This window comes from Doryrhamphus excisus, linkage group LG20, assembly GCF_037039965.1.
Source record: "Doryrhamphus excisus strain RoL-2023G ecotype Guam linkage group LG20, RoL_Dexc_Guam_v1.1, whole genome shotgun sequence".
Classification (NCBI taxonomy): domain Eukaryota; kingdom Metazoa; phylum Chordata; class Actinopteri; order Syngnathiformes; family Syngnathidae; genus Doryrhamphus; species Doryrhamphus excisus.
This window is the reverse complement of record NC_136376.1, coordinates 2,797,262-2,824,683: the sequence shown is the minus strand read 5'-3', so window position 1 is coordinate 2,824,683 and position 27,422 is coordinate 2,797,262. Positions and strand designations below refer to the sequence as shown.

The 27,422-nt window shown below is 38.7% G+C and overlaps 3 protein-coding genes across 3 annotated transcripts; 1 reads left to right on the top strand and 2 right to left on the bottom strand.

Annotated features, from left to right (window-relative positions):
- Positions 1 to 2,171: 2,171 nt before the first annotated feature.
- mzt1 (mitotic spindle organizing protein 1) lies at positions 2,172 to 4,164 on the bottom strand. The gene is made up of 3 exons (XM_058058504.2): positions 3,879 to 4,164; positions 3,647 to 3,792; positions 2,172 to 2,545 (listed from the first exon to the last, which is right to left on the bottom strand). Exons 1-3 carry the CDS (start codon positions 3,928 to 3,930, stop codon positions 2,522 to 2,524), a joined length of 222 nt encoding a protein of 73 aa, XP_057914487.1. The 5' UTR covers positions 3,931 to 4,164; the 3' UTR covers positions 2,172 to 2,521.
- Positions 4,165 to 4,189: 25 nt separating this feature from the next.
- Positions 4,190 to 10,808, top strand: bora (bora aurora kinase A activator). The gene is made up of 12 exons (XM_078787331.1): positions 4,190 to 4,344; positions 4,543 to 4,683; positions 4,756 to 4,862; positions 4,957 to 5,002; positions 6,097 to 6,178; positions 6,240 to 6,284; positions 6,346 to 6,402; positions 6,472 to 6,719; positions 7,961 to 8,123; positions 8,316 to 8,866; positions 8,940 to 9,083; positions 10,242 to 10,808. Exons 2-12 carry the CDS (start codon positions 4,543 to 4,545, stop codon positions 10,260 to 10,262), a joined length of 1,605 nt encoding a protein of 534 aa, XP_078643457.1. The 5' UTR covers positions 4,190 to 4,344; the 3' UTR covers positions 10,263 to 10,808.
- On the bottom strand, positions 10,209 to 27,110 carry dis3 (DIS3 exosome endoribonuclease and 3'-5' exoribonuclease). The gene is made up of 21 exons (XM_058058501.2): positions 26,764 to 27,110; positions 26,394 to 26,551; positions 24,429 to 24,619; positions 24,290 to 24,363; positions 24,050 to 24,217; positions 22,486 to 22,647; positions 22,280 to 22,393; positions 20,957 to 21,094; positions 20,735 to 20,881; positions 19,868 to 19,984; positions 18,571 to 18,672; positions 18,434 to 18,498; positions 18,270 to 18,354; positions 17,129 to 17,256; positions 16,968 to 17,054; positions 16,741 to 16,897; positions 15,217 to 15,431; positions 14,963 to 15,131; positions 13,335 to 13,493; positions 12,348 to 12,470; positions 10,209 to 12,249 (listed from the first exon to the last, which is right to left on the bottom strand). Exons 1-21 carry the CDS (start codon positions 26,980 to 26,982, stop codon positions 12,181 to 12,183), a joined length of 2,847 nt encoding a protein of 948 aa, XP_057914484.2. The 5' UTR covers positions 26,983 to 27,110; the 3' UTR covers positions 10,209 to 12,180.
- Positions 27,111 to 27,422: the final 312 nt, after the last annotated feature.

The window sequence follows — 27,422 nt, the reverse complement described above, 5'->3', positions numbered from 1 at the left end:
GGTGTGGAAAATACTTCTTAGCCCCAGACCGTTACACTACCACCACCGCATTTTACTGTAATCAAACACACACCTTCCAAAAAGAGTTTCAATATTAATGTAATTCATTTCTCTTGGAGTTGAATAAAGTATCTATAGTGTTGTGGAAAATACTTATTTCAAAAATAGCCCCAAACCATTACACTACCACCACCACATTTTACTGTAATCAAACACACACCTTCCAAAAAGAGTATCAATATTAATGTAATTCATTTCTCTTGGAGTTAAACTATCTATAGTGTTGTGGAAAATACTTATTTCAAAAATAGCCCCAGACCATTACACTACCACCACCACATTTTACTGTAATCGGGGACACACCTTCCAAAAAGTTCAACTTTTGTCTCGTCAGCTCATCTGTCATCTTGCTCTTCCATTTACTAATAATAAGCATCAGTCTCGTCCAGGAGTCCTGTTTTATGACAGCTCTTTGGTCTTGCCCTTGGTGGCTTTGAATATGAAGTTGATATTAACAGTATTATTTATTTATTGCGGTTAATTGGTTCAAGACCTGACCGAGATAAGTGAATTTCTGCGAAAGTTTCAATATTCATGTAATTCATTTCTCTTGGAGTTAAATAGACCGGACCGTTACACTACCACCACCGCATTTTACTGTAATCGGACACACACCTTCCAAAAAAAAGTTTCAATATTAATGTAATTCATTTCTCTTGGAGTTAAATAAAGTATCTATAGTGTTGTGGAAAATACTTATTTCAAAAATAGCCCCAAACCATTACACTACCACCACCACATTTTACTGTAAATCGGGGACACACCTTCCAAAAAGTTCAACTTTTGTCTCGTCAGCTCATCTGTCATCTTGCACTTCCATTTACTAATAATAAGCATCAGACTCGTCCAGGAGTCCTGTTTTATGACAGCTCTTTGGTCTTGCCCCTGGTGGCTTTGAATATGAAGTTGAGATTAACAGTACGGTCATCCCTCATTTATTGCAGTGAAGTGAAGGAGTTAAATAAAGTGTCTATAGTGGTGTGGAAAATACTTCTTATTTCAAAAATAGCCCCAGACCATTACACTACCACCACCACATTTTACTGTAATCGGACACACACCTTCCAAAAAGTTCGACTTTTGTCTCGTCAGACCACAGAGTAATTTCCCAAAAGTCTTGGGATCATCAAGATGTTTACAGGTAAAATTTAGACAAGGTTCAATGTTTTAGTTGTTCAGCAGTGGTTTTCATCTTGGAATTTGCCGTATTTGCCCAGTGTCTTTCTTACAGTGGAGTCATAAACTGAAGCAAGTGATGTTGTGGGGTCTTTTGTGACTTCTTGGATGAGTCGTCGCTGCACACTTAGGTTCACCGCTGTTCCATATTTCCGCCATTGTGGAGAATGGCTCTCACTTTGGTTTGCTGGAGTCCAATATTTAGAACCTTTTCCGGACTGATAGCCCTCCTTTGTTTCTGGGGCAGACCATCACTCCCCCTCCCCCCACACACACAGGGCCATGTATGTTGACAAACATGAAAAAAAAACAGAAAATATTTTTTCACTCCATTATATATGTACATTGGAACTTAGAAGTGAAATATCTGATTTTAATTTATGCATTATTTCTTTGCATTGAGTTATATTTTCTAATTTCCTTGACAAAATGCTTTCATGAATTCTTCTAAAATGCACTTTGGACATGTAGCTTTTTTATTAAAATTTTAAAAAAATGTCAGGCAATTTTAATTTTATTTGCTTTTTTTAATTTTTCAAAACCTGAATAAAGTCAATGAAGGCATAGATACATAAAAACGACTTGATGTGGGTCGCAACTTAATAACCAGCGGCAAATGTGTCAAATCTAGAACATTTAAAATGTATCATATTGAATATGCAATTATTCAGAAAATAGCACAAGTCATTGAGTCATTGAGTTGATGTTTTTTGACAAAAATGTGCAAAGAAAAAAAAAGTACTTTTATTTATACACGTTAATAGTATTTTGGGACTTTGTTTTCTGGCTAAGATATCAAAGGGGGTACATTTGTATTGATTAAACCTACTAACAATTACCAAATCTTATTTAATAGGTTTCTTAGTGGTATTTAATGTTTCCCTATTGACTGTAAGGTAAACTTAATATGTAATAATAATCAAAGACACATACTGTACAATTCAATTGTATTATAATGTGATATTATGACAGCAGTTATTACAGAATACTTTTTTTAATGGCGCAGACTGTCTTGAAATGGCGGGTCACAGCACCACCTCGTGGCTGCTGGCTGTAATGTTGTAATTTCCAATTATAGTGCATGTTTAACCAAAATAAAAACAAATGACACTTTAAAAAGTAAATCAAAAATGTGCTATTGCAGGGGGGGCAGGTGTTTCATCTAAGCTTGTAGTGTCCCTCGTTTAAGGCAAGGATTGAGGTGAGGTGGATGTTGACGATGTCCACGGAAAGGGCAGAGACAACCCAAAAGGTAGAATCCAGTTAAAAGTGGGTGGCTGAATTTTTAGTTTGTGCAGTTTTCAGGAGCCTGTAACACAGAATAAATAGTTTTTGAGCATCACTGTGGTACTTCCCCTTGCATTCAATCAATTTAAAGGGGACCTATTATGCTCATTTTTCAGTATTGTATTGGATTGAGTTGTGGACTCCTATAGAGCAGCTACACACAATAACCAGCACAGAAAACTTTCTCGGTCTTCCAGAATCTGCACCTATTCAGCTATTCATACTTCCTGCGAAAACGGTCTATTTTAATGTATTCCACCCACGCCCCGCCTCCGGGTATACCCACTCTACAGTGGTTGGTCACACTCCCGAGTGCTTAGAAGGACTGGTTGTGTCTCTAGCTGCAAACCCAACTTTATAGGAGTTGATAAGCGGTATAGGAGTTGATAATAAACCTTGCTCCCTCTATGCACATTCTATACTGCTACACAGACAAGCGCTTTTGTTCTATTACTTAAATAATAATGATACATTTTTACTTACTGCTTGCTCTTCTGACTCTTCCACACGACCAAGTAATATTGGAAAGGTGTCGGACTTCAGCAACTTTGTCGGCTAGTCCAGCTGAATACTGGCCAGTGTTCACAAAACAGTCCAGTGTAAAATGCCGTTGACAGATTAAAATGTTTTTGTTTTTTTTTGCTGGTAAGGCATCAGGAACTTTAAGCGTCTTTAGGAATTGTAAACAAATGTGGCTTTCACTTACCAGCCATTGCTAGCAACATAAACAGAGGAACAGAAACAGAGGTGGAGAGGTGAGAGAGTTTATCACGGCGACAGCCACGCTTCCTTATGGCTCCTCTGTGACATCACAAAGGAACAGTTTTGCAACGCCCTCTGGAACCGAGCGTTTTGAGCCAACCCAAACTTCTTTCAGGTCTCACTTCCAAATGCACAAACCTGAATGTTTGCATCGTTTAACGTAACAATACAACATCTTAACTACATTTATAGGTTTGACAAGTGGAAAAAGCATAATAGGCCCCCTTTAAGTCAATACTGTTGCAGATATTACAGCTTCTGTGACTTCTTCAACTGAAAAAAAACGCAACAGTAGCCAAAAAACTGCACAAAACCTTCCAACAATGCATGTTATTAGGCGCTCTTGAGAATAATTGTTTACCTTGAGGGTCTCTGAGGCTTTCCTCAACTCCTTGATGACTGCAGACAGAGCTTCTGGGTTGATGCCCTGCTCACATAGTCTCACACAGATGGACAGGGACTCCATGTCCAAGCCGGTGTTGAGCAGCCTGGAAATCTCCAGTAACACTATTGAAGAATGCAAGGGGAATGTTAAAATTGAGTGCCACGTTGCAGTGTTGCTAAGTGATTATAATAAACAAACATTACATTACCGTCCATAGTCTCCCTGACTGCGTTTAGATTAGCATTTGCTGCACTCGCCATGGTGCTGGTGCTGAATGGGTCGTTAGCCGACTTGCTAGCGCGCGGATAACATACAGGCTACAACAAGTATACGATCCCTCACAAGATGACTTCAACAAAATAATCCAATATGGAACATTTTGTAGTAACTCTATATATGCTATGAAGAGAATTACGACGTTAAAATAAACAAAAAGGCAGCTAACTATCTAGCTTAGAGCAACCTTGCGCGTCAATAGCCAAACAGGAAGCGGACGTGACGAAGCGAGCGCCGTCATTGGCTGGCATAAACTTCCGGAAGGATTTCTATTGGCTGCAGGCGAAGTGAGGGTGAAATTGAAATAAACCTCCACAGACGCCTGACTTGGGGCTCATTCTTCACTTATTAGCTGCTGTTTGTCGCTTCGGCATCAAAAATACTCGATCATCTATGTTGTAAGTACGAAATACGGAATATTTATTAACACATATATCGGTTTTGGAAGTAAAATGGCTTCTTTTACGTAAAGGCGAGCAGCGTCGATGGTTAAAATGACAAACAAGAAGCCATTGCAGCCTTTAAAAAATACTAAAATCGTCTTATATGTACTTTAATTTTCAATTTTGCTTACAATATTGTGTTTCGTGTTAAAGATGGGGGACCACACAAAGATCCATATCACTCCAGGTAGACCATCGGTACGAAACCCCTTTGAGAGTCCCAATGACTACCGCCACTTGCGGGAACCCTTGGTGCCGAGTCCTTCCGCGTTCAAGTCCAAGACCTGTAAAGCTGTAAGTTGACAAACATTTACATACATCATCTTTAATGCTTTTTTTGTATTACTTACAATACTCTTATCATAGACTCCCCCCAAGTTTAACTGGTCTATTGAAGAAATGGCCAGTCTACTCCCAGTGGACATAGACCAAGAAGAAATCCAGAGACAATCATTTTTCCTCAGCCAGACAAGGTACCTGAAGTAATCCCAGCCATTTTACTCCATAAGTGGGTGTCATCTAGGAACCTTGAGTGCATTATGTCATTGTTTTATTTACATCTTAAAGGGCAGATTCCGATACAGAAGAAAAGCGCCAGACTGCCATAGAACAGGTATGTTATGATTGAAACCTTTTTGTTCATATTTCTGAACCGGTTCAAAGCAGTTTCGCATTTGCATTGACGAGTTTTCCATTGAAAATGAATGGAGATACTATATCCGCCATTTTGTCAGACAAATCATCCAGGACATTCGCTCTTTTGCTCTTCAACGTTCACATACAGTTTCTTCAGAAATTACCTTCAGTAGTTTAATATTCAATACTGCAAAAAAGGGTAGTAAGGATGATGATAATAATAGTAATACATTTTATTTGTATAGCGCTTTTCAAAATACTCAAAGACGCTTTACAGAAAAACATGGCGTTGAATAAAAGCAAGTCAACACAGTAAAATATACATTAAAATACAACATTCATTCGCTTATACACAGCTAAAACATGGGTAAAAGCGGGGCACAGCAGTCGGGTATAAAAAGTTACACATTAAAAACAGATTTAGTAAGGATAATTCATAATGCCGTCTACAGAGAACATACTAACTCCTTATTTCTAAAATCACAAATACTTCAACTTGCTGATATAGTTCATGTTCAAACAGCTAAAATAATGCATAAGGCTAAAAATCGCCAATTAGCTAAAAATGTCATTCAATACTTGAACAAGAGTTGTTGATGTTTGCTAAATACAAGGATGAAGAGTCTTGAACCAGTCATGATGTGCTATATATATCACTATATTGACACTTACTATGGTACCCATTATGTCATTGGATAGTCATGTCACCTCGTATTTCGGTACGTGACTAAAATAAAAAAATTATAATTTTTTTAAAAATTATTTAAAAAATTTAAACATTTATAAAAATTATTTAAAACAATCAAACATAAAATAATTATTAAAAAATAATTTAAAAAAATCATTATATTAGGAAAGCAGGAAGTGAACAAATGTAACAGTTGCTGATTGTAAAAGTACCAGATGGAGGAGTAGGATTTGATAAGCTTTGCTTCTTCCTACTCCTTTTGGACATGTGGAACTGTGAACTGATTATGTGATGCATTCAATTGTAATCTGATGCATGTTCAAATGAAATTAAACCATTACCAATATGTAACGTGTATGTATTTATTTCTGTGTCCCATTCAGTTTTTTACCAAAGAAGCCATCGTGCCCTCCCCGTGGGCGGTCTCAGACACCCGGAAAGCCTTTCTTCACGTGTATAAAAAAAGTAAGTTCCATATTCTCTTGAGATTTTCTGCATGTTAACATTTTATGTCGCTCATCCTCAGGCCCTCTGTCGCCGGCAATCGCTGAGGAGCCAGAAAAACACTCAGGTAAATATTTTTATTATTAATATTTCCCTTTCCCAATTAACATTTTCTCATCTTGTTGCAGTTTCCTGTCAGACCAGCCTCTCGTTACCTGTGGCCTTTGATTTGGAGAAGCTTCTCGGTAAGCCTTGAATTGTTACGTTACAGCCAAGGTGGTTCATCAGGTTATCTCACCACGTACGTCTCCTAGGGGAGTATTGCCGTAACGAGGAAGTCGTGTGCGATGCGGTCCAGGAGAGCCTGAGCTCCTCCTCTTTAAGACGGAAGCTCTTCCTGGATGGCCGAGGCGCTTCCAGCGGCTCCGAGAACTCCAGTCCGCCGACCCCAGAGAGAGGTCTGACACAAGATGAGGACGCTATACACAACGTTGAGGGGGCTACTTCATCCGCCTTTTCCTCCCCTTTGTCTTGCGCTATGACAGCCCCCACTCTTCCTACGGTGAGTTAAACAAAGATGGCTGGTGATGGTTTTTTTTGTAGTTCATTCATTCATTTTCCAGGGTCGCTGGAGCCTATCCCAGCTGTCCCAGGGCACATATAGACAAACAACCATTCACACTCACATTCATACCTATGGACAATTTGGAGTCGCCAATTAACCTAGCATGTTTTTGGAATGTGGGAGGAAACTGGAGTACCCGGAGAAAACCCACGCATGCACGGGGAGAACATGCAAACTCCACACAGAGATGGCCGAGGGTGGGATTGAACTCGGGTCTGCTAGCTGTGAGGTCTGCGCGCTAACCACTCGACCGCCGTGCATCCGGTTTTAGACTTATATTTCATTAATTCATTAATTTTCTACCGCTTATCCTCACAAGGGTCGCGAGGGTGCTGGAGCCTATCCCAGCTGTCTTCGGGCAAGAGCGGGGTACACCCTGGACTGGTGGCCAGCCAATCACAGGGCACATATATAGCATAGAAAGCATAGAAAAGTTATCTACAATATGGCTTTTACCACTATTAGAGCGCTCTAGACAAAAACTAACACCCCTATAGTCAGCTTTACACTCGCATTAGATGAAAACTTACACATTAGCATTAGGAATGCCGAATGCTAACATTACATATATATAGTATATAGTACTACATATTTATTTTTCAATAGTCACAAAACAATGATCATTCATTCATTAATTTTCCTATCCTCACAAGGGTCGTGGGGGGGTGCTGGAGCCTATCCCAGCTGTCTTCAGGCGAGAGTACACCCTGGACTGGTGGCCAAGCAATCACAGGGCACATATAGACAAACAACCATTCACACTCACATTCATACCTATTCATATAACACAGAGGTGGGATTGAACTCGGGTCTCCTAGCTGTGAGGTCTGCGCACTAACCACTAAATCACTGTGCAGCCGTCCCGTATTTTATCAGAAAAAAACGTTTTTACCTTTTTCTGTTCTTTTGTAATCAGCAGTGGAACGTAGGTAAGTTTCAGGAAAATATCAGTTCCCAACTAAAAAAAAAAAAAGAGCATAACTTTTTTTTTTCCTTTTGTGACAACTCAAATAAATGTGGAAACCGGACGAGGAGAACATGCATATTCCACATAGAGATAGCCGAGGGTGGAATTGAACTCGGGTCTGCACGCTAACCACTCAACCACCGTGCAGCCCCTTTTTTTTTTTTGTAGTTCATAATACTAATCGGATTCTACTTTTTGAACTGCTATGCAGGGTCAGTTCTCCTCCAGTCCCATCCAGCAGGGCCGCTTCCGGGACTGCAGCCTCGGCAGCATCGCCAGCCCACTCTTCCCGGATAGGTCGTCACCCGCTGGCACGGGGTCTCCCACTTTTTCGCCTATTCTCGCGAATGCAGCACGCACGCCCACAGACTCAGGTATGCTGTAGTGTAAAACGAATTATTCCAGAGTCCAGAATTCGGATATGTCAATAATTCCAATACCAGAGCTGTTTGCTTTAATAAACAACCTCATCAAATATAATAAGTATTCTGATAGTAGATTAGTATTTTCATGTAATACTGCTTTAATTCTCAGGTTACTGCATTTTTTTTTTTAAGCTTCCTCAGCCGAGTGGAAGCAAGTGTGCAGTTTAACTCCCTGCGGCGTCCCCGTGGACATGGACCCCCCCTCCTGCGCCAAGAGTCCGTACGTGGAGGGCTGCTCTCCCATTCGCAGCTGTTCTCCGCACCATCTCCGCTCTGACCCCCAGCAACAACGTACCAGATCCAAGCCCAGGACCAGTTTCCGTTGCTGGGCCTCCCCTCCTCTCATCTCGCCCATCTTCAACCTCCGGCTACCCGACAATGATGATGATGGAGAGGACCTAACGCACTCATCGTCATCATCTATTCTTTCCATCGATCTGGATCAATCTTCTTCTCTGAATCCAAACCATCACTCTCAAGGAAGGTCCAGTTTAGGATTTATAGAGCCTGTCAAAACACAGGAAATGAGAATGGAGAGAAAACAGGAAGAGGACGAAGAGATGGATAACGGCGCCGTCTCAGGACAGCTGACAAGTTCTCGAATGGGCAACGTGTCCGCCACAGAAAGCTCTCAGATGTTTGTGTCGCTTCTGGCGGACGGAAGCAGCATACGTTACGATTCCAGCATGCAGGTCGGTATTGCTAAGCGTTTTTTTTTCCCCGAAAAGGGATTGATTGACATTTTGTTTTTTTGTGTGTGCGCAGGTGGACAGCGGATACAACACTACCTCAGCAGGCGCCGGAAGCCTCATCGACGGACTCGGCTCGGACTCGGCTCACGGGAAAGAATCCTTCAGCTCCAACCTTCCAGAAGATGCCGTCCATCTCACTAGAACCTCGAAAATAAAGGTACTGTACTGCCATCAGATCCAATTACCAGCTTACCCATTACCATCACATTAGTGCACACTTCATTCTTGCACTCGGGTGCTCACAATTTGGTAATGGTTTAAATTTCATTTGAACATGCATCAGATTACAATTGAATGCATCACATAATCAGTTCACGGTTCCACATGTCCAAAAGGAGTAGGAAGAAGCAAAGCTTATTAAATCCTATCCCTCCATCTGGTACTTTTACAATCAGTAACTGTTACATTTGTTCACTTCCTGCTTTCCTAATATAGTTAATTTTTTTAAAGTTTTTTTTAATTTATAAGTAATGGTTTAATTTCATTTGAACATGCATCAGATTACAATTGAATGCATCCCATAATCCGTTCCCAGTTCCACATGTCCAAAAGGAGTAGGAAGAAGCAAAGCTTATTAAAACCTACCCCTCCATCTGGTACTTTTACAATCAGTAACTGTTACATTTGTTCACTTCCTGCTTTCCTAATATAATAAAAAATGTCATTATTTTTTATAATTTTTTACAATTGTTTTATAATTTTTCAAAAAATTTTAATGTTTTAAAAATGTGTATAATTTTTTTTTGTCACGTACCGAAGTACAAGGTGATATGAGCATCCAATGACATAATGGGTACCATAGTAACAGTCAATATAGTGATATATATAGCACATCATGACACATTCACAGTTCCAAAAAGGAGTAGGAAGAAGCAAAGCTTATTAAATCCTACCCCTCCATCTGGTACTTTTACAATCAGTAACTGTTACATTTGTTCACTTCCTGCTTTCCTAATATAGTTAATTTTTTTAAAAGTTTTTTTAAATTTATAAATAATGGTTTAATTTCATTTGAACATGCATCAGATTACAATTGAATGCATCACATAATCAGTTCACAGTTCCACATGTCCAAAAGGAGTAGGAAGAAGCAAAGCTTATTAAATCCTACCCCTCCATCTGGTACTTTTACAATCAGTAATTGTTACATTTGTTCACTTCCTGCTTTCATAATATAATTTAAGTTTTGTTTTTTGTTGTAATTTATTTTATTAATGATCAGAGTATTTCTCTGTCGCTTGTGAAGTTGTGAATGCAGTTATTTCCTGCACTCTAACAAGACATGGTCACAGATATGGTGTTTCTCGTGTTCCAGGCATGGAATCCTCATCACTGAACTGTCTAACCCACAGGAAGGAGCACCACAACTTGCAGTTTTTATTATTATTATTATTTTTTTTTTTTAACAACAGTTGTCTACACTGGTAGGAGTGTTTTATTAGGGCATCAAATTAGCTTCCATGCGTGGTTATCACGGCGTCAAGAGAGAAGTTCAATGTCATTTTGGCTGTATCCACCATGTCGGTGATGGCACTTCAAGGGATAATCACTTTCAAGTTTTTCGTTTTTTTTTGCGATTTGATTTGGTGCAGACACAATCATGCTTGTACTGTATGTTTTTAAGCAAACTATATGGATTTTTATGTATTTAACACTTTTTTTTTTTTCATTTGACTGTCAATAAGAACTGTGAAGATTCAGGTGTCTTGAACATTTTTAATTATTTTTTTTCCTCACTCGAAATAAGACTAAGGAATGCCACTGATGACTGTTGCTGGATTATTTAAATGGACACTATTGCTTTTTAGCTGATTAAGAACATGTTTTTTTTTCACTTCAGTAATATAGTTCGTTATTTTTTTTGTTTCCTGATACTTGAATATCCTCCGTATTGTTGATTCAACATACTGTAACGTATGTAGAAAACGATAAAGGATCCACAAGGATATAGCAGTCATTTTACTTGTCATAAAAGTGATTAATTAAAAGTAAAAATACAATAGCAGCTTGCCGGCCCACAAAACGTCTTAATTCTGTCCACCGGGTGTTTCTAAATGGCTGTATGTTAATCCTTGAACATCGAAAACTGTAGCTGGTAACATGACTTGCAATGTCACGGCGGCACGCTTCTATCGCACAGGAAATAGTCAAAAAAAGCAACTTGACACACAATGTAACCTACCTATCGCATCAAAAAAAATATGTGCATGACACCCATACATTCTTGCCGCAAAGCATGCTGGTTAGCTTGTGGCGCACTCTCATATTTTTGCTTGATTGCCGAACATGTTGATGATCGAGGAAGTAAATGAGAGACTTCCACATATTCCTGATGTCTGTTTGATCATTCGCCACAGGACTACCCAGCATACTTTGTGGGCACTATAGTTGATTAATGTGATACGTTAACTTAAAAACTCATAATTCTGTCCACCGGGTGTTTCTAAATGGCTGTATGTTAATCCTTGAACATCAAAACTGTAGCTGGTGACATGACTTGCATGGCGGCACGCTTCAATCGCACAGGAAATAGTAAAAAAAAGCAACTTAACACACAATGTAACCTACCTATTGCATCAAAAAAAATATGTGCATGACACCATATATTCTTGCCGCAAAGCATGCTGGGTAGCTTGTGGCACTCCCCCTCACATTTTTGCTTGATTGCCGAACATGTTGATGATCAAGGAAGAAAACAAGAGACTTCCACATACTCCTGATATCTGTTTGATAATTCGCCACAGGACTACCCAGCATACTTTGTGGGCACTATAGTTGATTAATGTGATACGTTGTGATACGCAAAGCATGTTGGGTAGCTTGTGGCGCACTCTCATATTTTTGCTTGATTGCCAAACATGTTGATGATCGAGGACTTTCCACATATTTCTGATGTCTGTTTGATCATTTGCCACAGGACTACCCAGCATACTTTGTGGGCACTCGTAATTTAAAAAGGTACAAGTTTTATTTAGCGCTTACCTCCTTATTACCCACGAAGCAGCTATAGTTGATTGTGATGGGATATGTCAACTTGCTGTGGATGTGTTGTTATTTTGTTGCACCGTGAGTAAGTAGGTCATTTTTTTTTTTTACGTGGTTGCCCATCCCTGGCATAGAGCTTATCTATGCAGGGAACCTTTACAATAAAATTACCAGCACACTGATTATGTTACTATAAAATATTGATGTATTGATATCACTTCAGGTTTATTAGATGTTCCAAAGATTAATCTAAGATTAAGAGTTCTTGATCAGCGATCCAGTTTGGGTTTCTTGGCTTGTGGTCCGGCATCTTGGGCTGAAACGCTCACGCCAGGAATCTTAAAGGCAAATGTAGAAGATGTTACTTAAGGAGCACAAGAAGATGCTGGTTAAAAAAAAAAAAAAAAAAAACATCTCCAAGCAAATGGGTTCTTACCACCGGCTCCGTGAGAGCCATGCGGATCTTCTGGTGTTGAATGTTGGAGTCGTCCAGGCTGATGGTGACCTTCACTCGGTCAAAGATATGGAAGGTGTGCTGCTCTACAGTCAGAGACGGAGCCTACACGTACAAATGAATAATCAGGATTAGTTTATAAATCAAATATTTTCAGAGTTATAGCATAGAAATGTTATCTACAATACGGCTTTTACCACTATTAGAGCCCTCTAGATGAATACTAACACCCCTATAGTCAGCTTTACACTCGCATTACATGAAAACTTACACATTACTGACACCTAGTGACCAGTGTAGAGTACTACATATAATTTATTGTTCAATAGTCACAAAACAATAATCATTCATTCATTTTCTACTGCTTATCCTCAAGATGGTCGTGGGGGTGCTGGAGCCTATCCAAGCTGTCTTCGGACGAGAGGCGGGGTACACCCTGGACTGGTGGCCAGCCAATCACAGAGCACAAAAGGCAGAGGAAAGTTTATTTCAGCAAACTCAAACTTTACTATTTTGAGTAATTGAGTATAAAGGCGACTATAGGGGTGCTATTTCATGTCTAGAGAGCTCTAATAATTAATTCATTCATTTTCTACCGCTTATCCTCACAAGGTTCGCGGAGGGTGCTGGAGCCTATCCCAGCTGTCTTCAGGTAAGAGGCGGGGTACACCCTGGACTGGTGGCCAGCCAATCACAGGGCACATATAGACAAACAACCATTCACACTCACATTCAGACCTATGGACAATTTGGAGTCGCTAATTAACCTAGCATGTTTTTGGAATGTGGGAGGAAAACATGTAAATTCCACACAGAGATGGCCGATTGAACTCGGGTCTCCTAGCTGTGAGGCCTGTGCGTTCACCACTCGACCACCGTGCATCCCTCACAATGACCATTTGTTTTTTAATTAAGCTATGAAAGACCACCAAGTGATCACGGTCGACTGTAGAGTCCATCTTTTATTACCTCCTCATCAAAAACAAGGCGTATGCCGCTCTTGTCTTTGCCGTCGAAGAAGACCGTTCCCTCCAGGCCAAACTTGGGGATGAGGACGATGATGGCGTTCTTCCTCACGAAGAGGACGAACCCATCCTCGCTCAGAATGCCTCTGGTTTTGAAGAACAGCTGCCAAGACAGAAAACTGGATGAGACACATCGATTGGCTGGCGACAAAGTCCGGGTCCCGCCTCCCACGTGAGTCATGCAGTAAAAACGTCAGCATTCACCCGTTATATGCGAATAGACAATCTTTGAGCCAATAGACAATATTTGTAACACATCTTTAGAAACAGCAAAGATTCTCTTATGGATCTTGGACTAGCGTTTTTTTGCAGTAGCTTCTGTGCCATATAAGGATTGTTTGGTGAGGGAAAAAAATGAATATTATATATATTATATGTATATATAATATAATATTTCATTCATTTTCTACCGCTTTGGGAATGTTAAATATTCAAGAAATATTATGGGAACAAAGTCCAAATATTACAAGAAGAACATGTAGTAAGAAGATTTCATTCATTTTCTACCGCTTTGGGAATGTTAAATATTAAAGAAATATTATTGGAACAAAGTCCAAATATTACAAGAAGAACATGTAGTATGAAGATTCATTCATTCATATTTTCTACCCCTCACGGGGGGGGGGGTGCTGGAGCCTATCCCAGCTGTCTTCAGGTGAGAGGCGGGATACACTCTGGACTGGTGGCCAGCCAATCACAGGGAACATATAGACAAACAACCATTCACACTCACATTCATACCTACGGACAATTTGGAGTCGAAGCTAATGAAGCTAGCATGTGGGAGGAAACCCACGCATGCACGGGGAGAACATGCAAACTCCACACAGAGATGGCCGAGGGTGGAATTGAACTCGGGTCTCCTGGCTGTGTGGCGTGCGCGCTAACCACTCGCTATCGTGCAGCCATGGAGGAACTTGCCATGCAATATTTTGCAGAATTATTTACATTATTTTAAAAATATTATAATATAGTAATATAAAGCCAATCACAGGGCAAACAACCATTCACACTCACTCGCCAATTAACCTAGCATGTTTTTGGAATGTGGGAGGAAACCGGAGTACCCGGAGAAAACCCACGCATGCACGGGGAGAACATGCAAACTCCACACAAAGATGGCCGAGGGTGGAATTGAACTCGGGTCTCCTGGCTGTGTGGCGTGCGCGCTAACCACTCGCTCATCGTGCAGCCATGGAGGAACTTGCCATGCAATATTTTGCTGAATTATTTTAATTATTTTAAAAATATTATAATATAGTAATATAAAGCCAATCACAGGGCAAACAACCATTCACACTCACTTGCCAATTAACCTAGCATGTTTTTGGAATGTGGGAGGAAACCGGAGTACCCGGAGAAAACCCACGCATGCACGGGGAGAACATGCAAACTCCACACAGAGATGGCCGAGGGTGGAATTGAACCCTGGTCTCCTTAGCTAGTGAGGTCTGCGCGCTAACCACTCAACCGCCGTGCCGCCCTATATAATATATATTATATACAAAATCAGAATAATATGATATATGTTGTAATGTACTACCCGGTACACCACTGCCATTTAATGCTTACCTGTGTATGGAAGGCCACAGACGCCCGCTGAGCATACTGGGACATTTTGTGCCTGTAGTTGAGGTTGTTGCACAAGGCCGACTGTTTATGTTTGTCCGTCAAGTCCGGGTAGGTGCTGTCCGCTCCGATGGCCACAGCCAGCAGGCGGTGTACAATAATATCAGCATACCTGCACAGGAAGAATTTAAAAAATATAAAAATATATAATATAAAAAATGTATAAAAATATAATATTCGGCGTCAGCGTCCCAAACCTCCGAATGGGCGAAGTGAAGTGCGTGTAGATTGGTGAAGCCAAGCCGTAATGGTGGAAGTCCCGGTCCATGCCCGAGCAGAAATAGACGGCCTGCATCATGCAGCGGGTGGCCAAGATGCGAAGGAGTGTGTTGAAGTACGGGAAGTTTTCCACTTTGGCGGATTCCAGGGAGTCAGCCAGCGCTTTGGCGGAGTCGGTATGGATCTGCACGGCCTGCCATCACGGGAAGAGTTTTTATTTTGGGGCTTTGCACGGAAAACCCGCAAAGTACTTACGTTTTTTTTTTTGGTTTTTTTAAAAAAAGTTATGCTCTCTTTTTTTAGTTGGGAACTGATATTTTCCTGAAACTTACCTATGTTCCACTGCTGATTACTAAAAAGGTAACAGAAAAAGGTAAAAACTTTTTTTTTCTGATAAAATACAGGAGGGCTGCACGGTGTTTTAGTGGTTTAGTGCGCAGACCTCACAGCTAGGAGACCCGAGTTAAATCCCACCTCTGTGTGGTATGAATAGTTATGAATGTGAGTGTGAATGGTTGTTTGTCTATATGTGCCCTGTGATTGGCTGGCCACCAGTCCAGGGTGTACCCCGTTCTTTCAGCGAATGCTGAGATATGACGTAACACGCAGCTCGAGACGTTCTTCGATTTAAAAAAACGGAGGCGAGCAATCTGCGGAAAGTTTGTTTTTGATCCAAACTAAATTTCAAGACTGGAAAAAACGAAAAACCGGCATTACGGAGTTATTCCATCAAGTGAAAGAAAAACTCGAGGAAGTCGGTATCACGTGATGTTGATGTTTACGTTTTACTGGGCATGCCCCGTAGACTATTCTGTTGGATTATAGCGGCGCATGTAGACACGCGATTGGAATATTCCTTTCCATGGATACCATTGTTTTCGGAAAAGTCATTGGGAAAAATTCCATTCGGTAAGACAAAAACTCCTCATGTAAACGTGGCTATCGTGCAGCAAATGTTAGGAGAACATACGGAAGCGAGGTTGGAATTGAACCCTGGTCTCCTAGCTGTGAGGTCTGCACGCTAACCACTTGACCGCCGTGCCGCCCACGGAGTTATTCCAACAAGTGAAAGAAAAACTCCAGGAAGTCGGTATCACGTGATGTTGATGTTTACGTTTTACTGGGCATGCCCCGTTGACTATTCTGTTGGATTATAGTGCCGCATGTAGACACGCAATTGGAATATTCCTTTCCATGGATACCATTGCTTTCGGAAACGTCATTAGGAAAGATTCCATTCGGAAAGATTGAACTGTATCTTTTCACAAAAAGCTGCTTTCCTCCCTTTTCTAGTTGGGAACCAATATTTTCCTGAAACTTACCTATGTTCTACTGCTGATTACTAGAGAACGTAAAACAGTAGAAACAAACGAGAATTTTTCTGATGAAAGACAGGAGTCTAATCGTTCTTTTGGTAGCGTCATGTAAACGTGGCTACCGTCCAGCAAATGTTCGGAAAACATTCGGAAGCCCACATTTCAGGTTCCGCTTCCAGTCCTCACCTTGGACTTGGCGGCCTTCAGGAGGATGTCGTAGTTGGATGGTGGAGGTGCCGGATGTTTCCTCAGCAAGGCGCAGTCTGAGAACTCATCGTAGATCTTCTGAGCCACGGAAATGTTGGCCAGCAACATGAACTCCTCCACCATGGAGTTGGTCTCCCTGGCAACCCAGAGAAGCCATTATTTACATTATTTATATCATTTTTGATTATTATTTTTTTTAAACTTACATAAGCTCTTTGGTCTGGAGCTCAATGGGGTCGTGGGTTTCACTGTCCATGTGGAAGCGGACCTCCAGGGAGGACAGCGTCAGCGCCCTGAACAACAAAAACAGTCACTTTGTCTTCCTGCTATGCGTCGACACCCCCCCCCCCGCAGGTCGGAATCGTACCCTTTCTCGATCCTTCCTCGTTTGAGGATTTTGGCGAGCTTGTTGAGGCCACGCAGGCTACTGGTGATGTCGTCCTTCTTGCTGGTGTCATCGATCCTCATCTGGGCCTCCGCGTAGGTTAGCGATGCCTGCAGTGAAGCAGGAGGCCGCGGGAAATTTGACTCAAAATTCCTAACATGTTTATGGGAATTTTTTCCCATACATTCCATAATCCATATGTCTCCCGGGGTCACGCTTTATTTATATCAGGGGTGTCCAAACCTCATTTTCCTCTCATAATTACAGCTTTACTCACATACTTGGAATTTATTTTTGTAACATTGGAATTTTTTTTCCAAAGACTACAACTTTCTCATAATATTCCGACCTTCATATTTCAACTTTATTCTACTAAAATTATGTTATTTTTCTTGATTATTTTTATTATTTTTGTTATTTTTATTATTTTTATTATTTTATTATTGTATTATTGTATTTATTGTATTTATTTTATTTATTTTATGTTAGTCTCGTAAAATGACGACTCTTTCTCTTTGGATTACAACTGTTTTTCTCTTAATATTTTGACTTTATTCTTGTAAAATTACTGCAAATTTTTGTCAATTTTTCTGTTCTTTATTTTTAATTTATTTTGTTTTATTTATTTTTTTTTATTTATTTTATTTATTTTTTATTTTTTTGTTCAAATTATGAAGTTAAAAGTCATAATTATGCAATAAAAAGTCAAAATTTATGAGATAAAAAGTAAAAATTACAAAAAATGTTGGGAACATCACCAAACATTTAAAGGCGGGTGTATAACTTCTTAGCTTATAATTTAATTTTTTTTCTCTCATAATTAGGAATTTTATCTAATAAATTCAGCATTATCTCATAACTATGACTTTCCTTTATCTCATAAATTAAATTTATCTCATAATTTCGACTTTATCTCATAATTTAGACTTTTTTTTAATCACTTACCATTGAAATGTTTGTTTACTGTCAGTGGCAAAAACTGGGTTCCATTTTTTTCAGTTAAAAAACCGCTGCAGGCCACACTTTGGACACCCCTGGTTTATTCCAGAGAGGTTAAAAGGAATAAAAAGCTGAATAAGAGATACGGTAATAAAAAGGAATACCTCCAGAAAGATGGTCCTACCTTGGAGTTGATTACGCTTTTTGTGAAGCGTGTTTTTAGGACTTCCGCCTCTTGGTTCATCTCCCAGATGCACGAGAAAGCCAGCCTTGCAGAACAAAATAGAAATTTTAATATACATATACAGTATTATATGATATTATTACAGGAATGTATTTGGTCCTCACCTCTCCACGTTGGAGCGTAGGGAACAAAGATTGGAGCTCAGCAGCTCAGGAACCATATCGATCCTCTGTGGGACACACGTGGTTATTTAGTCATACTCAAAACACGGTGTCTGTGGTCAGTAAACGCAACGTGGTACCTTGCCGCAGAGGTAAACGGTTGTGCCTCGGTTGGCGGCTTCTTTGTCCAGAGCGTTTCCTGGTCTGATGAAGTGACTGACATCGGCGATGTGGACGCCCACCTACGGAAAACATAACACAATACAATCGGCTTCACTGATCCACTTTACACCGACATTCAAGTCATGATTATGATTGAAAAGCAAATTTTATTAGACAAAATTACCACAAAAAAAGATGAAATGATGAATGAAATTTTAAAAATCATAATTACACAAGAACTCGTCTTAATTACAAGAAAAGAATTCTGAGATAGTCATAATTATGAGAAATAAGTTGAAATTTCATAGTCAAACATAGTCAAATTGTGACATAAAAAGTCAAAATGACGAGATAAAAAGCCATAATTGTGACATAAAAAGTCAAAATTACGGCATAACGTCATAGTTACGGGATAAAAAGTCAATTACAAGATATAAAGTTGAAATAATGACATTAAAAAGTCATAATTATGATTGAAAGTCAAATTTCATGAGATAAAATTACAACATATAAATTTGAAATGATGAATGAAATTTAAAAGAAATCATAATTACTATGATTATTATTATTATAATTATTATTGAGAAAATGTCTTAATTCTAAGAAAAGAATTCCGAAATAGTCATAATTATGAGATAAAAGTTGAAATTGTAGGGAAAAAAATTCAAATTACATAGTCAATTTTTAGATAAAAGTTTAAATTTAAAGAAAAAAAATAGAAATTACAAGATAGTCTTCTGAGATGAAAAGTCAAAATTATAAGAAAAAACATTCTGAGATAAAAGTTGAAATTGGAGGAAAAAAAATTAATATTACAAGATAGTCAAATTTTATGAGATAAAATTACAACATAAAAAGTTGAAATGATGAATGAAATAAAAAACAAACACGAGAAAAAGTCTTAATTATAAGAAAAAAATTCTGAGATAAAACTTGAAATTTTAGGACAAAAATTTGAAATTACAACATAGTGAAATTATGAGAGGAAAAGTCAAAAAGACGCAATAAAAAGCCATAATTATGACATAAAAAGTCAAAATTACAGCATAACGTCATAGTTACGAGATAAAAAGTCAATTCCAAGATATAAAGTTGAAATTATGAGATAAAAAAGTCGTAATTATGATCTACAAACTCCACATGTGGTGTTGCCTTCACTGGACCCTTGGTCACTCGTATCTCCTAATTCTGACCAACCGCTGGGATCTGTCTTAGTGTCCCTGGAGGAAGGTGGAAAAGGGGCTCGCATTGCATTTCCTGTAAGTGGGCGTGTACCTCAAAGTTTCCGTTGTTCAGCTGTCGACAGTGCAGAGCGTCATCGATGTCCGTGCATCCCGGAGGATCCACGCTGCAGACCGTCAGATGCCTGAGGTCCTCCCTGCCCACCATGTCCTGCATGCACAGTACAACGGTTCGACAACGGTTCGACAACGGTTCGACAACGGTTCGACAACGGTTCGACAACGGTTCGACAACGGTTCGACAACGGTTCGGCAACGGTTCTACAACGGTTCTACAACGGTTCGACAACGGTTCGACAACGGTTCGACAACGGTTCGGCAACGGTTCGGCAACGGTTCTACAACGGTTCGACAACAGTTCGGCAACGGTTCGGCAACGGTTCGGCAACGGTCCGACAACGGTCCGACAACGGTCCGACAACGGTTCCACAACGGTTCCGCAACGGTTCCGCAACGGTTCCGCAGCGGTTCGGCAACGGTTCGGCAACGGTTCGACAACGGTCCGACAACGGTCCCACAACGGTCCCACAACGGTTCCACAACGGTTCGACAGCGGTTCGACAACGGTTCTACAACGGTTCGACAACGGTTCGACAGCGGTTCGACAACGGTTCGACAACGGTTCTACAACGGTTCGACAACGGTTCGACAGCGGTTCGACAACGGTTCGACAACGGTTCAACAACGGTTCTACAACGGTTCGACAACGGTTCGACAGCGGTTCGACAACGGTTCGACAACGGTTCTACAACGGTTCGACAACGGTTCGACAACGGTTCGACAACGGTTCGACAACGGTTCGACAACGGTTCGACAACGGTTCGACAACGGTTCGACAACGGTTCTACAACGGTAGACGCCTTCACAGACAAAAGTATTAGGACCCTGAGTTCCAACTTACCTCAGGTTTGATGCACCACGGCATTTTGGGAAGAAAACTGAGCACCGCCTGAGAGAACGTCTGATGAGGAACATCGTGCTCCAGCAGGAGGACTTCCTCTTCCGTGTCCTTCTCCCCCGCCGTGCCCAAACTACGAACAAAGTGACCCTGACGCAGGGGAAAACGGGTTCACCACCAAATTGCGTCTCACCAAGGAGGGGGGGGGGGGCTAATGGAGCTCACGTTTGGATATCTGGAGTCCTTGGGCCAGCCGTCGATGGCCACCATGATCCTCTGGCCTGCCAACGTGGACGCCTGGCGGGTTTCGATGCGAATGCGTGGAATGCGGCGGTCCGCCGGCGTGAAGAGGTGGCGTGTGGACTGTATGGAGAAGAACAGTCAATAAAGATCTGAGGTGTCAGCGAAGGAAAGGATGAAACTTTCCAAAGCAACACATGGAGATACGCTAAGTACTTATGTATACTTCAAGAAAACAATACGCATCTGATTTGTTAAATACAGTAGGTAAAAAAACATGACTTAATAATCCTTCGTATGAACTTTGGTACTTCATTTTTTTTCTAACATTTTTGCTGTTTTTCCCAAAATATTTTATATTACATTATATTACAAATTCTTAATATTTTGACATTATTCTCTTAAAATTTATGGTTTTTTTTACATTTTCCATCTATTTCAACTTTCTTCTTAAATAATCTACAGAAATGTTCTTTTTGGAATATTTTGACTGCATTTACATAATATTTTGATCTGATATCCCATATTAGCACTCACTCCCCAACCTCATTTTCCAAAAAAATATTATTTTGTTTTGTGTCTCATAATCTTACGACTTGAAGATATCCTTTTTTTGTAATATTTCAACTCTATGCTACAAAAAAGATATTTTTCCCCATCATCTCACAAGTTTATTTTTTGTTAAATTGCGGCCTTTTACAAATTCTTAATATTTTGACATTATTCTCTTAAAATTGCTGTTTTTTTTTTTACATTTTCCATCTATTTCAACTTTCTTCTTAAATAATCTAACTTATTTTCCAAAAATTGTGTTTTGTGTCTCATAATCTTATGATCATTTTCTGTAATATTTCAACTCTATGCGACATAAATAACATTTTTTCCACATCATCTCACAAGTTTATTCTTGTAAAAAAAGTTTATTCTTATAAAATTGTGAGCTTTTACAAATTCTTAATTTTTTACATTATTCTCATGAATCTCAAAATTAAAAAAAATTGCTGTTTTTTTTTAGATTTTTTTTTTTTACATTTTCCATCGATTTCAACTTTCATCTATTTCAACTTTTCTTCATGACGTACATTTCTTCTCATAATTCTGACTTTGTTCCCATATTTTGACTTTATAACTTCATCCCCAACCTAAAATTCAACTTTGTTCATTCTTTTGCTTTTTTCCCCTCATGTCAGGTTTTTGAAAATTTATTTTTTTCCTTTTTGAAATGTCAACAAAATTCTACTAAAAATGACGTCTTGGCTCCCAGGCCGCTACAATAAATAAAACGGATGCTAACAGGAGATACTGTACCTCTTTGATTTGGGAGACATTAAGCATGCCACAAAAGGGCCTCCAGCCCCTCTTGATGATGCCCACTATTTTGCCGGTGGGCTTCCTGTCGACTTCGCCCGCTGAACCTTTCAGCTGCACACACACACACACACACACACACACACACACACAAGATGGACTTTCAAAATCATGTTGCTCCTCCTCCATTTCCAACTCCTACTCACAGCATCGTCCTCCTCTTCCTCCGTGGTGTCGTCCTTGGCCGAGCCCACGTCCTGCAGCACGACGGCGGACGGCGCCACCCACTGGCCGCGAGGCAACAGCTGCACCGCCACCACGTCTTGGTGCACCGCTCTGTTGAGGTTCTGAAGGCCCTGGATGAGGACCTGCGATGGAGATGTTTCAAGGAATATTTTGACCTGATTCCCATATTAGTACTCACTCCCCAACCTCATTTTTCCAAAAAATATTTTGTTTAGTGTCGCATAATCTTACGACTTGAATATTTTGACATTATTCTTTTAAAATTGCCGGGTTTTTTTTACATTTTCCATCTATTTCAACTTTCTTCTTAAATGATCTACAGAAATGTTCTTTTTGGAATATTTTGACTGTATATACATCATATTTTGAGCTGATTCCCATATTAGCACTCACTTCCCAACCTCATTTTCCAAAAAATTACTATAACTATATCTCATAACCTTATGATCATTTTCTTAATATTTCAACTCTATGCTACAAAAATGACATTTTCCCCCACCCATCACCTCACAAGTTTAATTATTATTTATTTATCAATTTTTAATTAATAAAAATTTAAATTGCAAGCTTTTACAAATTCTTAATATTTTGACATTATTCTCTTAAAATTATTGTTTTTTTGGTTTTTTTTTTTTTTTTTACATTTTCCATCTATTTCAACTTTCTTCTTAAATAATCTACAGAAATTTTCTTTTTTGGAATATTTTGACTTCATTCCCATATTAGCACTCACTCCCTCAACCTCATTTTCCAAAAAATTACTATTTTGTGTCTCATAATCTTACGATAATTTTCTTAATATTTCAACTCTATGCTTCAAAAATGACATTTTACCCCCATTATCTCACAAGCTTTTACAAATTCTTAATATTTTGACATTATTCTCTTAAAATTACTGTTGTTGTTTTTTACATTTTCCATCTATTTCAACTTTCTTCTTAAATAATCTACATAAATGTTCTTTTTGGAATATTTTGACTGTATTTACATCATATTTTGACCTGATTGACCTGAAAAATGACATTTCCCCCCCATCATCTCACAAGTTTATTCTTGTAAAATTGTGAGCTTTTACAAATTCTTAATATTATATAATAAATTCTTAATATTTTGACATTATTCTCTTAAAATTACTGTTTTTTTGTTGTTTTTTTTACATTTTCCATCTATTTCAACTTTCTTCTTAAATAATTTACAGAAATGTTCTTTTTGGAATATTTTGACTGTATTTACATCATATTTTGACCTGATTGACCTGAAAAATGACATTCCCCCCCCCCATCATCTCACAAGTTTATTCTTGTAAAATTGTGAGCTTTTACAAATTCTTAATATTATATAATAAATTCTTAATATTTTGACATTATTCTCTTAAAATTACTGTTTTTTTGTTGTTTTTTTTACATTTTCCATCTATTTCAACTTTCTTCTTAAATAATTTACAGAAATGTTCTTTTTGGAATATTTTGACCTAATTCCCATATTGGCACTCCCCAGAAGGTGTTAAACCCCGGAATGGCATACCTCTGTGCCGTCTTCCTCGTCTTTTTGGATGAAGACCGTGGCCTCCAGGTAGTTGTCCCTGCTTGCCTTGAAGGTCCCTTGGAGGAAAGACCCGCTTTTGATGCCTGCCTGGATCCTGGATAGCGGGAGGTGCTCTGGGAATAGCACTTTACTGCTGGTGATGTCATTCTGAGGCGGCCAGAAGAGATCCAATCAGGATGAGGACTTCAAAATCCATACGACTAAAAAGGACGCCGTTACCTTGTCGTCGTTTGACAACGCCAGGCGATCCACAAGCTCAGGATTTGCGATCAGGCCCCTGACGTACTCCTCAACTGTGCACAAATGACGCTTTAGCAGATGACCGTCATTCAAATCCATAATTGAGAAGCTAGCTTACATTTATACGCCAGCAGACCAGTCGCTTCCGCCTTCTGCTTGTTACCGAGGTCGTTAGTCAGAAGCACCACCTTAAGACCATCGGCGTCACACTTATTCAGGTGCTGGCTGTACCATTTGGTCGCCACGCGGATTGCTCGGTCATTCCGGTCATTGGCGCTCTCGCCCGGTTCGCGTTCGATGAATGTTTCTCTGTAGGAATAATAATTTAAAAAAAAAAAACGATCTCAGCAATCATCCCCAAGAGGAACCAGGAACCCCAGGAACCCCAGGAACCATATCGATCCTCTGTGGGGCACACGTGGTTATTTAGTGGTTATTATGTCATAATATTATGACTTGAAGACATCATTTTCTTTAATATTTCAACTCTATACTACAAAAATGATATTTCCCACCCATCATCTCATAAGTTTATTCTTGTAAAATTGCGACCTTTTACAAATTCTTAATATTTTGACATTATTCTCTTAAAATTACTGCTTTTTTTTACATTTTCCATCTATTTCAACTTTCTTCTTAAATATAATCTATATATCTATATTCTATAATATCATCTATATATATATATATCAGTATATCTTAAATATAATCTACAGACATGTTCTTTTTGGAATATTTTGACTGTATTTACATAATATTTTGACCTGATTTCCATATTAGCACTCCTCAACCTCATTTTCCAAAAAATGACTATTTTTTGTCTCATAATCTTATGACTTGAAAACATAATTTTCTTTAATATTTCAACTCTATACAACAAAAATGACACCCCTCCCCACATCATCTCACAAGTTTATTCTTGTAAAATTGCGACCTTTTACAAATTCTTAATATTTTGACATTATTCTCTTAAAATTATTGCTTTTTTTTTACATTTTCCATCTATTTCAACTTTCATTTTAAATAATCTACAGAAATGTTCTTTTTGGAATATTTTGACTGTATTTACATCATATTTTGACCCGATTCCCATATTAGCAATCTAAAACAAATTTTTCCAAAAAATATTTAGTTTTATGTCTCATAATCTTACGACTTGAATATTTTGACATTATTCTCTTAATATTGTATTCACATTTTCCATCTATTTCAACTTTCTTCTTAAATAATCGACAGAAATGTTCTTATTGGAATATTTTGACTTGATTCCCATATTAGCACTCACTCCCCATCCTCATTTTTCCAAAAAATATTTAGTTTTGTGTGTCATAATCTTACGACTTGAATATTTTGACATTATTCTCGTAATATTTTTTTCACATTTTCCATCTATTTCAACTTTCTTCTTAAATAATCTACAGAAATGTTCTTTTTGGAATATTTTGACTGTATTTACATCATATTTTGACCTGATTCCCATATTAGCACTCACTCCCCAACCTCATTTTTCCAAAAAATATTTTCTTTTGTGTGTCATAATCTTATGACTTGAATATTTTGACATTATTCTCTTAATTTTTTTTCCACATTTTCCATATATTTCAACTTTCTTCTTAACTAATCTACAGAAATGTTCTTTTTGGAATATTTTGACTGTATTTACATAATATTTTGACCTATATTTTGAATAATTTTCTATAATATTTCAACTCTATGCTACAAAAATGACATTTTTACCCCCATCATCTCACAAGTTTATTCTTGTAAAATTGAGACCTTTTAAAAATTATTTTTTGACATTATTCTCTTAATTTTTTTCCACATTTTCCATATATTTCAACTTTCTTCTTAAATAATCTACAGATATGTTCTTTTTGGAATATTTTGACTGCATTTACATAATATTTTGACCTGATTCCCATATTAGCACTCACTCCCCAACCTCATTTTCCAAAAAAATATGATTTTGTTTTGTGTCTCATAATCATACCACTTGAAGACATAATTGTCTTTAATATTTCAACTCTATGCTACAAAAATGACATTTTTCCCCCCATCATCATCAAGACGCAGACATGATTACCTGTGGTGTTCGTTGGTAAAGGTGTAGAAGTATCTTTCTTTTTCATGTATTAGGTCCTTCAGGCGTTTATAAACCGGAGCACTGCGGTGGCGGACTTCCTGCAGAACAGTCTGAAGGATGACGACGTTCCGGATCACAGGATCCTCCAGCACGTCAATCTGTGGGATATCAACAAAATGCACAAACTTTATATGTAATTTCAAATGCAAATTAACATGATCAAATACAAAGGGTAGCCTTTTCCAATATAATTATACTCAATAACGTGCGTCCTAGTTTATGCATGGTACATACAATGGAAGGATGTTTACAAATACCCCCATATTGATGATACATGCATCGATAAATCAGTTTCGTTCTAATTTCTCACCTGATGCAACACCACATTCGTGTCAGGGATCAGATAATGTGGAAAAGAGCACAAGTTGCTCTCAATACACGCATCTCTCTGCAGCACGCTGGATTCCTGCTGACATTCGTTGCAAACTTCGCTTCCACACCAAATATCATCTCTCAGGTAATGCTCACGTACAATTTTCATGACCCCACCTGAGCGAGTCTTCTTAACGAAGGTTTTGGATTTCAACATGATGGCGGCTAGGAATTTTTAAAGTAAAAATCATGTGGTTACTCCTAACATTAGAGTGAAACAAATATTAAATTTACCATGTGGAACGCATTTAGTGGGCCGACAAAAACAATACCGGGGACTTTACAGCGAGATAGTGAACGTACTCAATATGAACGATAAATTTTGTCTATTAAAATCTGATTTATGTATACGATATACTATATAGAAAGCAAATAATCTATAAAACCACTCGAAACATATGCCGTTTTATGTGAGTTTTGTCCTTCTACTCCGGAGATAGTTTTCGTCGGCCTTCTAAAAGCCAAAACAACAAAGCCAAAGAAGCTGGTTTTGTTGGGAAGTGTTTTTTTAGACAGCGCCTCTTGCGGATAAACGTAGTACCTGCATCTACCGTATAATATGTAATGCATGGATATCAACTAGTGGTTGTACTGCAT

What these genes read in the sequence shown, in the direction of transcription:
- mzt1 (XM_058058504.2), bottom strand. Translation starts at nt 3,930, where the DNA reads ATGGCGAGTGCAGCAAATGCTAATCTAAACGCAGTCAGGGAGACTATG. An exon ending in AGTCAGGGAGACTATGGACG is followed by an intron (nt 3,793 to 3,878) that starts GTAATGTAATGT and finishes ATTCTTCAATAG; the next exon opens with TGTTACTGGAGATTTCCAGG. An exon ending in AAGCCTCAGAGACCCTCAAG is followed by an intron (nt 2,546 to 3,646) that starts GTAAACAATTAT and finishes TCTGTGTTACAG; the next exon opens with GCTCCTGAAAACTGCACAAA.
- dis3 (XM_058058501.2), bottom strand. Translation starts at nt 26,982, where the DNA reads ATGTTGAAATCCAAAACCTTCGTTAAGAAGACTCGCTCAGGTGGGGTC. An exon ending in AGGAAGAGGAGGACGATGCT is followed by an intron (nt 22,394 to 22,485) that starts GTGAGTAGGAGT and finishes GTGTGTGTGCAG; the next exon opens with CTGAAAGGTTCAGCGGGCGA. An exon ending in TGAACAACGGAAACTTTGAG is followed by an intron (nt 18,673 to 19,867) that starts GTACACGCCCAC and finishes TGTTTTCCGTAG; the next exon opens with GTGGGCGTCCACATCGCCGA.
- bora (XM_078787331.1), top strand. Translation starts at nt 4,543, where the DNA reads ATGGGGGACCACACAAAGATCCATATCACTCCAGGTAGACCATCGGTA. An exon ending in AGTCCAAGACCTGTAAAGCT is followed by an intron (nt 4,684 to 4,755) that starts GTAAGTTGACAA and finishes CTCTTATCATAG; the next exon opens with ACTCCCCCCAAGTTTAACTG. An exon ending in TCTTCACGTGTATAAAAAAA is followed by an intron (nt 6,179 to 6,239) that starts GTAAGTTCCATA and finishes GCTCATCCTCAG; the next exon opens with GCCCTCTGTCGCCGGCAATC.